This window comes from Oncorhynchus mykiss, chromosome 20 (assembly GCF_057628025.1).
Source record: "Oncorhynchus mykiss isolate SJ-2025 chromosome 20, ASM5762802v1, whole genome shotgun sequence".
Classification (NCBI taxonomy): domain Eukaryota; kingdom Metazoa; phylum Chordata; class Actinopteri; order Salmoniformes; family Salmonidae; genus Oncorhynchus; species Oncorhynchus mykiss.
This window is the reverse complement of record NC_143041.1, coordinates 36,336,491-36,353,596: the sequence shown is the minus strand read 5'-3', so window position 1 is coordinate 36,353,596 and position 17,106 is coordinate 36,336,491. Positions and strand designations below refer to the sequence as shown.

The 17,106-nt window shown below is 43.1% G+C and overlaps 1 protein-coding gene and 1 long non-coding RNA gene across 2 annotated transcripts in view; one reads left to right on the top strand and one right to left on the bottom strand.

Annotated features, from left to right (window-relative positions):
* Positions 1–17,106, top strand: part of LOC149974582 (uncharacterized) — a 133,965-nt gene that overhangs the window by 20,205 nt on the left and 96,654 nt on the right. The gene's annotated exons all lie outside the window — the stretch shown is intronic.
* The window catches only part of wdr27 (WD repeat domain 27), a 152,791-nt gene that overhangs the window by 49,662 nt on the left and 86,023 nt on the right, over positions 1–17,106 (bottom strand). The window contains exon 23 of the mRNA XM_090212994.1: positions 8,866–8,964. Coding sequence (XP_090069120.1) covers positions 8,866–8,964 — 99 coding nt within the window. The remainder of the gene's footprint in view (positions 1–8,865; positions 8,965–17,106) is intronic.

Here is a 17,106-nt window from a genome sequence, read left to right as displayed (position 1 = left end):
CACTATAAGTATCCTAATCTCCATAAAGGCTCTGAAACACCGGTAGCGTTTGCCGGCCGAGAGTCGCAATTTGCAAACCGAGTGCAAAGCGGGCAAAAATGTCGTCAGTCAGACATCCATCAGCCGGTGGTCCTTTAACTTTGTAGAGTGGTGTGATGAATCACACTTGGTCCTCAATACTAACAAGATCAAAAAGATGTGCATAGACTTCAGGAAGCGAACAACGCCCACCTCTGCAGCATCTATCAAAGGTCAGAAGATAGAGATTGTAGAGTGTGGCAAGATGGCGCCGACAGAGAGGGTTGCCTTGCTTCTAGTCCTTAGGAAACTATGCAGTATTTTTTTAATTTGATGTATTATTTCTTACATTGTTAGCCCAGAAAATCTTAAGTGTTATTACATACAGAACTATTGGATATGAGAGCAACGTCAAGTTACCAACATTACGACCAGGAATACGACTTTCCCGAAGCGGATCCTATGTTCGCACCACCACCCAGGGCATTTGATCTGATTCCAGAGGCCGACCCAAAGCAACGTCGCCGGCAGAAGAGGTAGACGGAGCAGCCATCTGGTCAGACTTCGGAGGCGTGCACACCACCCACCGCTTCGGAGTATATTACTCGCCAATGTCCAGTCTTTGGATAACAAGGTTGACGAAATTAGGGCAAGGGATGCTTTCCAGACAGACATCAGGGATTGTAACATACTCTGTTGCATGGAAACCTGGCTCTCTCGGGATATGTTGTCGGAGTCAGTACAGCCACCGGGATGCTTTATGCGTCGCACCGACAGAAAGAAACATCTCTCTGGGAAGAAGAAGGGCGGAGGTGCATGCCTCATGATTAACGGCTCATGGTGTAATCGTAACAACATACAGGAACTCAAGTCCATTTGTTCACCTGACCTAGAATTCCTCAATCAAATGCCGACCATATTATCTCCCAAGAGAATTCTCGTCGGTTATTGTCACAGCCGTGTATATTCCCTCTCAAGGGAACTTCACTGGACTCTATGCAAACTGGAAACCATATACCCTGAGGCTTAATTTATTGTAGCTGGGGATTTTAAAAAAGCACATTTGAGAACAAGGTTACCTAAATTCTATCAGCATACTGATTGTAGCACTCATGCGGGCAATACACTGGATCACTCCTACTCCAACTCCACGATTCATACAAGGCCCTCCCCCACCCTCCTTTTGGCCAATCTGACCATGACTCCGTTTTGCTCCTCCCGTCCTATAGGCAGAAACTCAAACTGCATGTACCTGTGACAAGAACTAGTCAATGCTGGTCTGAACAATCGGAATCCACGCTTCAAGATTGTTTTGATCACAGGGGCTGGAATATGTTCCGGGTAGCCTCAGATAATAATATCGATTTATACTTCGATTTGGTGAGTGAGTTTATAAGGAAATGCATTGGAGAGCACCAGCTGTTCTAGATGACTGTGTGACAAAGCTCTCGGTAGCCGATGTGAGCAAGACCTTTAAACAGGTCAACATTCACAAAGCCGCGGAGCCAGACGGATTACTATGAGGTGTATTCAAAGCATGTGTGGACCAACTGGCAAATGTCTTCACTGACATTTTCAACCTCTCCCTGACCTAGTCTGTAATACCTACAGTGGGGCAAAAAAGAATTTAGTCAGCCACCAATTGTGCAAGTTCTCCCACTTAAAAAGATGAGAGACGCCTGTAATTTTCATCATAGGTACACTTCAACTATGACAGACAAAATTAGGAAAAAAAATCCAGAAAATCACATTGTAGGATTTTTTATGAATTTATTTGCAAATTATGGTGGAAAAAAAGTATTTGGTCAATAACAAAAGTTTATCTCAATACTTTGTTATATACCCTTTGTTGGCAATGACAGAGGTCAAACGTTTTCTGTAAGTCTTCACAAGGTTTTCACACACTGTTGCTGGTATTTTGGCCCATTCCTCCATGCAGATCTCCTATAGAGCAGTGATGTTTGGGGCTGTTGCTGGGCAACACGGACTTTCAACTCCCTCCAAAGATTTTCTATGGGGTTGAGATCTGGAGACTGGCTAGGCCACTCCAGGACCTTGAAATGCTTCTTATGAAGCCACTCCTTCATTGCCCGGGCGGTGTGTTTGGGATCATTGTCATGCTGAAAGACCCAGCCACGTTTCATCTTCAATGCCCTTGCTGATGGAAGGAGGTTTTCACTCAAAATCTTACGATACATGGCCCCATTCATTCTTTCCTTTACACGGATCAGTCGTCCTGGTCCCTTTGCAGAAAAACAGCCATGATGTTTCCACCCCCATGCTTCACAGTAGATATGGTGTTCTTTGGATGCAACTCAGCATTCTTTGTCCTCCAAACACGACGAGTTGAGTTTTTAACAAAAAGTTATATTTTGGTTTCATCTGACCATATGACATTCTCTCAATCTTCTTCTGGATCATCCAAATGCTCTCTAGCAAACTTCAGACGGGCATGGACATGTACTCGCTTAAGCAGGGGGACACGTCTGGCACTGCAGGATTTGATTCCGTGGCTGCGTAGTGTGTTACTGATGGTAGGCTTTGTACACTTTGATCCCAGCACTCGGCAGGTCATTCACTAGGTCCCCGCGTTTGGTTCTGGGATTTTTGCTCACCGTTTTTGTGATCATTTTGACCCCACGGGGTGAGATCTTGTGTGGAGCCCCAGATCGACGGAGATTATCAGTGGTCTTGTATGTCTTCCATTTCCTAATAATTGCTCCCACAGTTGATTTCTTCAAACCAAGCTGCTTACCTATTGCAGATTCAGTCTTCCCAGCCTGGTGCAGGTCTACAATTTTGTTTCTGGTGTCCTTTGAAAGCTCTTTGGTCTTGGCCATAGTGGAGTTTGGAGTGTGAATGTTTGAGGTTGTGGACAGGTGTCTTTTATACTGATAACAAGTTCAAACAGGTGCCATTAATACAGGTAACGAGTGGAGGACAGAGGAGCATCTTAAAGAATAAGTTACAGGTCTGTGAGAGCCAGAAATATTGCTTGTTTGTTGGTGAACAAATACTTATTTTCCACAATCATTTGCAAAAAAATTCATTAAAAATCCTACAATGTGATTTTCTGGATTTTTTTTCCTCATTTTGTCTGTCATCGTTGTAGTGTGGCTATGATAAATTACAGGCCTCTCTCATATTTTTAAGTGGGAGAACTTGCACAATTGGTGGCTGACTAAATACTTTTTTGCCCGACTGTATATGCGCGGATGATACTATGATACACAAATTTTTCTCCACCCGCAATAGCATCTGCGAAACGTGTATGTGACAAATAAAATGTTATTTGTATGCTATTGCGCCGACTGTTGATCTGGCTGTGTCAAAATTACAGTCAGATTTTATAGCTATGCAGGAATCCCTTTCTAACTTAAAACCTGGTCTTAATACAGGCACAACTTAATACATGTTGTTTTCAAACTCTCGTAAGAATGTTTCAGATGAACTACATGTTCACTCATTAGATGGTTCTTCAATCGAACGTGTTCCCTCATATAAATACTTAGGCATTTGGATTGACATGGATTTGACGTTTTAAAAACATATAGATGAGCTGGTTAAGAAGCTAAGATTTAAAGTAGACTTTTTCCACAGAAACAGATTGTGCATTTCTCTAAGGAGTAGGAAACAGATTATGCAGTCAACCTTTTTATCTATTCTTGATTATGGTGATATTTTTATCAAAGTCCAGCTGCTACTCCTCTTAAACCTTTGGATGCCATCTACCATAGTGCCCTTCGTTTTGTTACAGATAACAGTTTGGATACTTATCACAGCATCCTGTATCAAAAGGTTGGCTGGACTTTGCTAAATCTCTACGTAGATCTCTACGTTACTTCCTTCTTGTTTACAAGGCCCTACTTCATACATTTCTGTCTTATCTAACTTTGCTGTTGAAGTATAGAAACCTGAGTTGCTTAACCCGTTCACAGGATTGGTTAACTCTTGAGGTTCCTAGGGTCTCCACCGAGCTATGTAAATCTGCTTTTAGTTTAATGCACCGTATTGCTGGAACACATTTCTAAATACATTTCATCTTGATGTTCTGGTGCCATTCAGACAATTTAAAGTATTGATTGGGGACTTATTTGTGGATGAATGTTTTTCTGGGTGATTTGTGATGTGATTTGTGCTTCCTATTGCTGTATTTTTGTATTTTAATCTGTATGTTTGGGTATAAAGTATATATTTATGTTGTATATACAGGGCACATTTGTTAAAATAAAGGTACAAATAAATAAATGAAAAGCCTGCTTAATCGGTGAATGGATAGAATTTTCATCCAAACCAAGGTTAGGGATCGCTGTTCTGATGTCCAGAAGCTGTTTTTGGTTATAGGAAATGATGGCAGAAACATTATTTGCCCAAAAAACAAGATAAAGGTAAAAAAAAATGGACAAAATAGCAGAATTGGTCAGGAGCCCGTAAGGCTGCTGCTATCCAATGCAGCTCCATCTTCCAAGAGTGTGTGCAAGTGTGTGTTTTCATACGTGTGTGCGTGCATGCATGTGCGTGTGTGCTAAATACCCCACTGGGGATGTTTAATACCCCTCTAAGCAGTGTGTCCAGAGAACACTCAGCGCCATAGCACAAGCCATTCTTACCTGTAAATCAACATACTCTCCAACTACTCTGCATCCCTCCAGCTCCACTTTCACTCCTGTCTCTGTTTAGTCCATCAGAGCTAGAGCTATTTATAATTTCTACCTCGGATTTCAGGGTTTCATGGTTCAGTTTAATCCTAGTGCTGGTATCAAAAAACATAATTCATCTTCAGGGTGTTTGAAGTGATGAAAGTTTGAGTTACAGTACACTGAGTTGTGTTAGACCCTAAACAGAGACAGAACGACAGAACTAGGCTACTTTTAGAAATACTGGTAGCCAGTTTAATTATTTAGTCGTGTGGTGATTAACGTGCTATTTTGAGGAAAGAAGCAGTGCCCCAGAGGCCCCTGTTAACCCGACATGACTTGAGTGGATGTTAGGCCAAAGTGTTCCTTTCCATCACCATGCGAGGTGAGAGTTGTAAAACGGATTGAGTGCCTCTGTCATCCTGTCTTGATGACTCCAGATTCAGGAGGAGAGCTAAAGAGCTATAAACCATACTGCAACTTGAAATCTGACACAGTGAGTTCAGTATGTTGAAAAACATATTCATCCACAATGAGGTGAGACTGGGAGTTCATGGAGGATGACAAAGGGCACTGAATATCGATATGCACTTTCGTCTGCAATTCGTCTGCTGTTTGTTCAGCGCAGTGTGTTTACTTTACGTTATGGACTTTATTGTCCCCATGGGGAAATTTTGTTGCAGAATCATGAACACGTTTAAAGTGGCATTTAAATACAGTAGACTTGATCAAATTGACCAGAAATACAGTGTAGACATTGTTAATTTTGTAAATGACTACTGTAGCTGGAAATGGCTGATTTTGAATAGAATATCTACATAGGCGTACAGAGGGACACTATCAGCAACCATCACTTCTGTGTTCCAATGTCACGTTGTGTTAGCTAATCCAAGTGTATCATTTCAAAAGGCTAAATGAGCATTAGAAAACCCTTTTGCAATTGTGTTAGCACAGCTGAAAACTGTTGACCTGATTAAATAAGCAATAAAACTGGCCTTCTTTAGGCTAGTTGGGTATCTGGAGCATCATTTGTGGGTTTGATTACAGGCTCAAAATTGCCAGAAACAAAGAACTTTCTTCTGAAACTCATCAGTCTATTCTTGTTCTCAGATATTAAGGCTATTCCATGCGAGAAACTGAAACTGCCAAGAAACTGAAAATCTCGTACAACGCTGTGTACTACTCCCTTCACAGAACAGCGCAAATTGGTTCTAACCAGAATAGAAAGAGGAGTGAGAGGCCCCGGTGCACAACTGAGCAAGTACATTAGAGTGTCTAGTTTGAGAAACAGACGCCTCACACGTCCTCAACTGGCAGCTTCATTAAATAGTACCCGCAAAACACCAGTCTCAACGTCAACAGTGAAGAGAAGACTCCGGGATGCTGGCCTTCTAGGCAGTGTTGCAAAGAAAAATCCATATCTCAGACTCGCCAATAAAAAGAAAAGATTAAGACGGTCAAAATAACACAGACACTGGACTCTGCCTAGAAGGCCAGTATCCTGGAGTCGCCTCTTCACTGTTGACGTTGATACGGGTGTTTTGCGGGTACTATTTAATGAACCTGGCAGACCTTTACTACAAAGCGGGATTCAACTAATCTAATAATCCTGGGGGTTTTCCTTTCCATGGAATCCACACAGCAGACATTACCAGACATGGGTTCAAATATTTTTCTAAATCCTTTCAATTAATTTGATTGAGCTTGCCTGGCACACTATTACCAATGGTATAGTCCCAAAATTGCTAACCCCACCCATATGGCACCCAGGGCAGACTCAAGCAAACACTCAAAGTATCTGAAAAAACAAACACATACCATAATTTGAACCCATGTCTGTAATCCCAGAGGTTCTCCATGGAATCCAACACAGCAGCAGAAATCACAGTGTGTTTTTGTATGCTGGGCCTCCCTTTGAAGCTGTGTCCAATATCCGAATGATAGGAGATGAAGTCCAAGGGGAGCAGGACAACAAAATAACCCAGAAATGTCTGGTTAATGAATTACCACCATGCTCAGACTGACTTGAGTCTGTATGGATATTTCTTTCACAATAAGTTAACAAGAGAGGGAGCGAGGTGAGCTGGAGGAAGTATAGCACATGACTAGTATACTACAACAGTATGTGGACACCTGCTTGACAAACATATCATTCCAAAATCAAGGGCATTAATATGGAGTTAGTCCCCCCTTTGAACTATAACAGCCTCCACTCTTCTGGCAAGGCTTTCTACTAGATGTTGGAACATTGCTGCGGGACTTGCTTCCATTCAGCCACAAGAGTATTAGTGAGGTCGGGCACTGACGTTGGGCGATTAGGCCAGGCTCGCAGTCGGTGTTCCAATTCATGCCAATTCAGGCGAGTCAAGTTCTTCCACACCAATCTTGACAAACCATTTCGCTATGGACCCCACTTTGTGCAAGGGGGCGTTGTCATGCTGAAACAGGAAAGGGCCTTCTCCAAACTGTTGCCACGAAGTTGGAAGCATAGAATTGTCTCGAATGTCAATGTACGCTGTAGCAGTAAGATTTCCCTTTACTGGAACTAAGGGGCTTAGCCTGAACCATGAAAAACAGCACCATACCATTATTCCTCCTCCACCAAACTTTACAGTTGGCACAATGCATTGGGGCAGGTAGCGTACTCCTGGCATCTGCCAAACCCAGATTCGTCCATTGGACTGCCAGATGGGGAAGCGTGATTCATCACTCCAGAGAACACGTTTCCACTGCTCCAAAGTCCAATAGTGGCGAGCTTTACACCGCTTGGCATTGCGATTTTATACACCTGTCAGCAACGGGGGTGGCTGAAATACTCAAATCCACTCATTTATATATACAGCGCCTTCAGAAAGTATTCAGACCCATTTGATAAATCCACAATTTGTTACGTTACAGCATAATTCTAAAATGTATCAAATTGTTTTTTTCCTCATCAATCTACACACAATACCTCATAATGACAAAGCAAAATCAGGTTGAGAAATGTCTGCTAATTTATTAAAAATAATTTGAATTATCACATTTACATAAGTATTCAGACCCTTTACTCAGTACTTTGTTGAAGCATCTTTGGCAGCAATTACAGCATTGAGTGTTCTGGGGTATGACACTACAAGCTTGGCACACCTGTATTTGGCGTGCTTCTCCCTTTCTTCTCTGGAGATGCTCTCAAGCTTAAAAACCCCACAGCACGATGCTGCCACCACCATGCTTCACCGTAGGGATGGCGCCAGGTTTCCTCCAGACATGACACTTGGCATTCAGGCAAAATAGTTCAATCTTGGTTTCATCAGACCAGAGAATCTTGTTTCTTATGATCTGAGATTCTTTAGGTGCCTTTTGGGAAACTACAAGCGGGCTGCCATGTGCCTTTTACTGAGGAGTGGCTTCTGTCTGGCCACCCTACCATAAAGGCCTGAGTGGTGGAGATGGTTGTCCTTCTGGAAGGCTCCACAGAGCTCTGTCAGAGACCATCGGGTTCTTGGTCACCTCCCTGACCAAGGCCCTTTTCCCCTGATTGCTCAGTTTGGCCAGATGGCTAGCTCTAGGAAGAGTCTTGGTGGTTCCAAACTTATTTTATTTAAGAATGATGGATGTCACTATGTTCTTGGGGACCTTCAATGCTGCAGACATTTTTTGGTACACCTCCCCAGATCTGTGCCCGGACACAATCCTGTCTCGGAGCTCTATGGACAATTCATTTTGACCTCATGGCTTGATTTTTGTTCTGACATTCACTGTCAACTGTGGGACCTTATATAGACAGCTGTGTATTTCCAAATCATGTCCAATCAATTGAATATACCACAGGTGGACTCCAATCAAGTTGTAGAAAAATCTCAAGGATGATCATTGGAAACAGGATGCACCTGAGCTCAATTTCGAGTCTCATAGCAAAGGGTGTGAATATGTATGTAAATAAGGTATTTCTGTGTTTCATTTTAAATACATTTGCAAAAATGTCTAAAAACCTGTTTCTGCTTTTGTCATTTTGGGTTATTGTGTGTAGATTGCTGAGGAATGCATTTTATTTAATCCATTTTAGAATAAGATGTGACAAAATGTGGAAAAAGTAAAGGGGTCTGAATACTTTCCAAAGGCACTGTATATGTGAATATGGACAGGTAATAGAAAGACAGACCAGAGAAGAAGACAATAGAATGCGGAGAGAGGGTGTGATTTTAAGAGGCTATCGGTCAGTCCTCACCTCAGGTGTAGCAGGGTTAAAGGTCACATTGAGGATGGTGTCGGAGTGTCTCTGTAGCTTGTGGAGGTAGCTGCTGCTGCGGATGTCATACACATAGGCCTGCAGAGAGGAGAAAATGGGTCAAGGAGGTACATCAAAATATTTTGTTGAATGACTTGGCTGCTGATGTCAAAACGTAAAGTATAAGGTAGTCAATCTGTAACTTATAAACCTTCAAAGAAAGTCTGAATACTGCAGAAGAGGGCCAACATAATAAAGTCTGTAGGTATTCGATTATTTTGTACAATTTGGAAGTTTCTACTCCAATCTCTTCTCCACGAACAAACTGACAAACAAAGGCAGAGACTTTTCACAGTGTGTAAAAAGTAAGAAAGAACAGTGAGTGAAAGATAGTTGGAAAGGAGGAAGAAGAGGAGGAGGAAGAGGAGGAGGAAGAGGAGGAGGAGTAGGAGGGAAAGGAGGGATGAGGACGGGGGACCATAAGCAGTGAACACAGATAAAACCAGATGTGGGGATGTTTGTTACCAGACGACGACTCATCAGATTCCTGCAGCTGCTTTTTATTAGGCTTCCCCGAAAAAGGCATGGGGATAGTGCTCCCTAGAAGGGCCCATAGCATGGTAGAGATACCGAGCTACAGATACAGCCATAGAAATATAATTACTAGAATGTACATTCTTATTGATGCACTGTGATGGGGTTTGTAAGGCCAGAGCATCACATCAGGCAGTTGGAACAGGAAGGAATCCTCAATGAGGGGTCCAGTCCTGCTACCTCACCACAGAGGTCATCTGGCCCACAACAGCTGTAGAGTAAGAAAGGTAGGGGGTAACGGAACACGCCTCTGAAGCCTAACATCAGGACCTACAGTCTCATAATCTATGGCAATAATGACCAGGTCTCCCTTGGGACAGAGGTCTTCTGACATCAATGGGATTGGTTAAATGAAGATTACATTTTTTTTTTTTAAATAAGGACAACATGCCGTAGGGTGATTAATTTTAAACTCGACGGATGGTCCAGGGCTCTACAGTCAAATAGTTTTCATTGTACTCCTAAATTTCTTTGTGTGTGGCAATTTTGTATTTTTACTTAGTGAATAAGGTCAGCATAGAGTGATGAGGTTATGGTTATGATGGTGAGCCTAATGTGTGACAACACTATGAATCAGTAGGATCTACTAGCCTTATATTCACAACCTACAGTGAGTGATAACTGTCTACTTACACTCAGTGCACAAAACATTAGGAACACCTTCCTAATATTGAGTTACACCCCCTTTAATCCTCAGAACAGCCTCAATTCATCGGGGCATGGAATCTACAAAGTGTCGAAAGCGTTCCACAGGGATACTGGCCCATGTTGACTCCAATGCTTTCCACAGCTGTGCCAAGTTGGCTGGATGTCCATTGGGTGGTGGACCATTCTTGATACAAATGGGAAATTGTTGAGCGTGAAAAACACAGCACCGTTGCAGTTCTTGACACACTCAAACTGGTGCACCTGGCACCATATCCTGTTCAATGGCACCTCAATTCTTTGTCTTGCCCATTCACCCTCTGAATGGCACACATACACAATCCATGTCTCAATTGTCTCAAGGCTTAAAAATCCTTCTTTAACCTGCCTTCTCCCTTTAATTTACAATGATTGAAGTGGATTTTGCTGGTGAGTCTCTGATCCACCTCTACGCAGACGACACCATTCTGTATACTTCTGGCCCTTCTTTGGACACTGTGTTAACAACCCTCCAGGCAAGCTTCAATGCCATACAACTCTCCTTCCGTGGCCTCCAATTGCTCTTAAATACAAGTAAAACTAAATGCATGCTCTTCAACCGATCGCTACCTGCACCTACCCGCCTGTCCAACATCACTACTCTGGACGGCTCTGACTTAGAATACGTGGACAACTACAAATACTTAGGTGTCTGGTTAGACTGTAAACTCTCCTTCCAGACCCATATCAAACATCTCCAATCCAAAGTTAAATCTAGAATTGGCTTCCTATTTCGCAACAAAGCATCCTTCACTCATGCTGCCAAACATACCCTTGTAAAACTGACCATCCTACCAATCCTCGACTTTGGCGATGTCATTTACAAAATAGCCTCCAATACCATACTCAACAAATTGGATGCAGTCTATCACAGTGCAATCCGTTTTGTCACCAAAGCCCCATATACTACCCACCATTGCGACCTGTACGCTCTCGTTGGCTGGCCCTCGCTTCATACTCGTCGCCAAACCCACTGGCTCCATGTCATCTACAAGACCCTGCTAGGTAAAGTCCCCCCTTATCTCAGCTCGCTGGTCACCATTGCATCTCCCACCTGTAGCACACGCTCCAGCAGGTATATCTCTCTAGTCACCCCCAAAACCAATTCTTTCTTTGGCCGCCTCTCCTTCCAGTTCTCTGCTGCCAATGACTGGAACGAACTACAAAAATCTCTGAAACTGGAAACACTTATCTCCCTCACTAGCTTTAAGCACCAACTGTCAGAGCAGCTCACAGATTACTGCACCTGTACATAGCCCACCTATAATTTAGCCCAAACAACTACCTCTTTCCCTACTGTATTTTATTTATTTATTTATTTTGCTCCTTTGCACCCCATTATTTGTATTTCTACTTTGCACATTTTCCCATTGCAAATCTACCATTCCAGTGTTTTACTTGCTATATTGTATTTACTTTGCCACCAAGGCCTTTTTGCCTTTACCTCCCTTATCTCACCTCATTTGCTCACATCGTATATAGACTTGTTTATACTGTATTATTGACTGTATGTTTGTTTTACTCCATGTGTAACTCTGTGTCGTTGTATGTGTCGAACTGCTTTGCTTTATCTTGGCCAGGTCGCAATTGTAAATGAGAACTTGTTCTCAACTTGCCTACCTGGTTAAATAAAGGTGAAATAAAATAAATAAATAAAAAATAACAGGTGACATCAATAAGGGATCATAGCTTTCACCTGGATTCACCTGGTCAGTCTGTGTCATGGAGTGTTTTGTACACTCAGTGTATATGTACAGTGCCTTCAGCAAGTATTATTCCTAATTTTGTTGTGTTACAGCCTGAATTCAAAATGTAATAAACAAAAAAAAATGTCACCCATCAACATAAAATACCCCATAATGACAAATGAAAACCTGTTTTTTTTTTATGTTTGCAAACACCCCTAAGTCAATACTTTGTAAAAGCACCTTGTGTTTTAGGTTATTGTCCTGACTGGGTGTATTGATACACCAGCTAAAGTGTAATTAATACCTTCACCATGCTCAAAGGGATATTCAATGTCTGTTTAAAAATAAAATATCTACCAATAGGTGCCCTTCTTTGCGAGGCATTGGAAAACCTCCCTGGTCTTTGTGGTCGAATCTGTGTTTGGAATTCACTACACGACTGAGGGACTTAACAGATAATTGTATGTAGTTGAAGTCGGAAGTTTACATACTGTCACGACTTCCGCCGAAGTCGGTCCCTCTCCTTGTTCGGGCGGCGTTCGGCGGTCGACATCGCCGGCCTTCTTGCCATCGCAGATCCACCTTTCATTTTCCATTTGTTTTGTCTCGTCTTCCCATACACCTGGTTCGAATTCCATAATTACATGTTGTGTATTTAACCCTCTGTTAACACCCATGTCCTTGTCCGGAATTGTTTATTGTAAGTGTATGTGCACGTTATGTCTGGCGTGCGAAGGGGTTTGTCCCATTGTATATATTGTTTTTGTTCAAGGTGATTTTTATTATTAAACTGTGCTGTTGGAACACAGTCTTTGCTCTCCTGCGCCTGACTTCTCTGCCGCCAGTACGCACTCTTTACATAATTCCGGACCCAAACTTATGGAGTCAGCAGGAGCAGGAACCCCGGGTATAGGGGTGGAGGAGCGTCCGGGAACACGCAGCAATGCTCCACCATCTTGGCACCGCCATGGACCGCGTTGTCCAGACAATGGACCACTGGGAGAGACAGGGAGTTCACCCAGCGCCTCCACCAGCACAACCGCGGTCTCCACTACACGCCCATCCTTCTCCTGGACCCAGTGGGATTAGTCTCTCCCTTCCCCAGGAATATGATGGGAAGGCTGCGAACTGCCAGGGGATCTATTACAGCTGGAATTATACCTGGCAACCGTCCACCCGGCTCCTTCGGGCCGTGAGAGGGTGTCCGCCCTCGTTTCGTGCCTCACCGGGAAAGCCCTGCAGATCGGGGTCTGTTGGTTCGAACCCCCCGCACCCCCTCTCCGATACCCATGGAGCTGGGAGGGGCGGTGCGCAGGGAGACCGGAGGGGGTTCCAGCTCGTGCACCATCTGTGGCCGCAGAGGGCACACTGCCGGTTGGTGCCGGGTTGGTTCCTCTGGGTATCGAGGCAACAGGCAGGGCGCTCTGGAGCCACCCCAGGTGAGCCAGCACCATTCTCACCCAGAGCCCTCTGTTGCACATATGTTTGTGTATGTCACTTTCCCTGAGTTTTCCCTGCATTCCCAGCATAAGGCACTTGTCGATTTAGGCGTGGCTGGGAATTTTATAGATAAATCGTTCGCCCATAGTTTAGGGATCCCTATTGTTCCCGTGGCTGTGCCCTTGCCCGTTCACGCCTTAGATAGTCGACCATTAGGGTCTGGCCCCGTTTTGTGTTCACTCTTTCCTACAGACCAGGCTCCCAGAACGTGAAGGCAGACGCATTGTCCCGGTTGTATGACACAGAGGAGCGGCCCATGGATGCCACTCCCATACTCCCCGCCTCCTTCCTAGTCGCGCCGGTAGTTTGGGAGCTGGACACGGATATTGAGCAAGCGTTACGTGCAGAGCCCTCTCCCATCCAGTGTCCCGCTGGGCCTCTGTACATCCCGTCTGCTGTTCGTGACCATTTGATCAATTGGGCCCATACGTCACCCTCCTCTGGTCATCCTGGGATCGGTCGGACAGCGCGCTGTTTGAGCGGGAGGTACTGGTGGCCTACCTTGGCTAAGGACGTGAGGGTTTATGTTTCCTCCTGCTTGGTGTGCGCCCAGTGTAAGGCACCTAGGCACCTGCCCAGAGGGACACTACACCCCTTACCCGTTCCACAACGGCCTTGGTCGCACCTGTCGGTGGATTTTCTTACAGATCTTCCCCCCTCACAGGGTAACACTGGGCGTTTTCCAAGCTGTTTAAAGGCACAGGATTTTTTGTCCTTTTAACTTAATAAAATCCTGTTTTACTTCAATTGTCATATTATTTTTGACAACAAACTACGCTCTAAAAACAAAGAAAATAATCAATGTTATTTTTTTTGATTGCAGGTTTAGAGATAGAGGTTTTCCCTCAACACTGGGAGTTGTGTAAGCTGAACACCCAACTTTACAGTTAAAGTCCAGGCATACACACTGAATCCCGAAGCCTTCTGATAACAGCTTTGTTCTAGTGTACTTGCCTACATTTTGTTCTTATTTGAGTGTGTGGAAACTGTGTCATATCATATAGGCCCTAACACAATTTCAATTTTTAGGGAGTCTTTTTGGGGTTCTTTTTTGAGAGTTATTTTTCCATGATTGTCTTGTTAAATATGAAGACAAATACAAATGCCTCTGGCTCACGCCACTCTCAGGGCGGTCACAAATAAAGTATGGTGTAGCTCACTACCGTACACGCTTCACCAAGCCCCACCGGCTGCCAGGAAATGCCTGGAAGTGTCCACTCTCAAAGGAGATGCTCTCAAACTTCTGTTGCTTCATCGAGAGAAGACAAGTCCCTGCCATTAATAATCCGACAACCATCAGCATCCATATATTATTATTATTCCACTGCTTTCACCAAACACACAGAAGAAAAAAAGTAAGGTAAAGTCGGCTAGGGAGAAGAAGGGATTCTTGGATGTCTTACAGACACAGTTTGATACTCACTAGTCTGGAAAAGTAATTAAAACAACTCTGCCTCAACAAAAATGCATTGGAAAAAATACCATGAGAGGCACTATAGGGACATAATATGTCATATCCTCCCTAAAAAACAAATGGGTTGAAGGAGGGAATGCATTTTTAAGTAGATTTAAGTAAAATCTAACTCAGCCACTCAGGAAAATTCACTGTCTTCTTGGTAAGCAACTCCCGTGTAGATTTGGCCTTGTGTTTAAGGTTATTGTTCTGCTGAAAGGTGACTTCATCTCCCAATGTCTGGTGGAAAGCAGATTGAACCAGGTTTTCAGCTAGGATTTTTCCTGTGCTTAGCTCCATTCTGTTTATTTTTTTATTTTGAACGATTACAAGCATACCCATAACATGATGCAGCCACCACCATGCTTGAAAATATGGAGAGTGGTACTCAGTAATGCGTTGTGAATTGCTTTGCCAAATATTTTGCAGTATTACTTTAGTGCCTGGTTGCAAACAGGATGCATGTTTTAGATTTTTTTAAATTCTGTACAGGCTTTCTTATTCCCACTCTGTCATATAGGTTAGTATTGTGGATAACTACAATGTTGTTGATCCATCCTCAGTTTTCTCCTATCACAGCCATTAAACTCTGTAACTGTTTTAAAATCACCATTGTTCTCATGGTGAAATCCCTGAGCGGTTTCCTTCCTCTCCAGCAACTGAGTTAGGAAGGACGCCTGTATCTTTGTATTATCTGATTCTCATCATTTGAAGTTTCACGATCTGAGATTGGTGGAGTTCACGGTTTGGTTGAATTGACATGGAATGACCCCCATGTTTTATACCTGAGACTCGTCAGGTCATCAGACCAAAAAAAACCTGACTCTGTATAACCAGCCTCTGATCTTTCTACAAACATCTAAACTGTGTAACCAGCCTCTCATCTTTCTATAACATCTCTACATTTGTTGTTAGATGTACTCTAAATAACAAACAATCATGAATTCATAAGTAAACGAACACCATTGGGATGAAGATACAAGACAAAACATCAATCGAGACAGTTGATCAAGTCATCTGGCACAAAGATTTGGCTGAAGAACATGCTCGGTTATATTACAGATATATATCACTGAGTGAAGGGAGGGAAAAACGTATTCGCTTTGACCTCCAAAACCAGGGCAAGATTTATACCTGGAGAAAGAAGCATTCAAACCACATAGTTTAAGGTCTGGGTTTCTTATTACCAAACCACCAGGGTGCTATTCACCGTCTTTGCTCAACAGCCATCTAAAATAAGCTTCATGACTGGACTGAGTTGCAGGCCTCTTAGGTTGTGATGGTTCCCAGGGCCTTGTACTTTCTCTGTAACTAACATTTGAGTTACAGAGCTCGAGTTGAGTGTGCTTGACCCTCTCACCTACCTGACTAATTAAAATTGGTGGAAGCAATCCATCACATTTTAGTACATTGTCCTAACCAGCTAAATGTTGAACGGCAAGTGGACGTTTTCATGTCTTTTACTAAAAACTCTTTTATACAAATGAAATCTCTTACTGAGTCTGGTCCACACATGGCAAGAAGCTATGTTGAGCCAACTCTTTAAAATACTAAATTGAACAGTCATCTTCAAGGAATTGTACACACCAGGCCACCAAAATAGCTACTACATGCATTCATATATTTTATCTGTACACCAAAACCCGATAACTGTTGAAGTTCTTTGTAGAACAAGAAAGTGCTTGACTTAAAAGTTAAGTTATAGGCCTATACCCAAGGGTTCAATGTTCTATTCGTGCTCTAGCTTTAAAGATAAATGTTTGAAGGTTAAACGTATCATTGGTTCAGTGGTCTACTCTAGTGGTCTACTGAAGTGGTCTACTGAAGTGGTTTATTCAGTTCAATGTACAATCGACTGTGCTGTTTTACTGTTTAGTGACCCTGAAGCCAATTGAACAGAACTCTGTCTCTCAACACAACTGTGCTAGTGGACAGCCATGGATTAGAAGTTCCACTGACTGTTGTCTTGGTTGGGAGGGATGAATTGTTGTAACGGATATACTCATCAGTTCTGGAGCAAGGCATTTAAACTCCCACACAAACTGCTCCAGGGACACTGTAGTGTGGCAGGCTCCTGCTCCAACCTGTATGCATATGTGTGTCTTTTTCGTAAGCGTTGGGATAAAGTGGAAGTTACATTTTCATTGGACCTTGTGTACAAGGTTAAACTGATCTTGATCTCTTGATCTAGTCAGTGTTCTAGTGGACTGTTTAGTGGCCTAGCAATGACAACACTGGACAAACATGGAAGAAGTTCCAAGTTCCAGTGACTAATCTTCAGAAGAATGAATTCTTGTGACATCGGTAGTGTACTATTTCAAA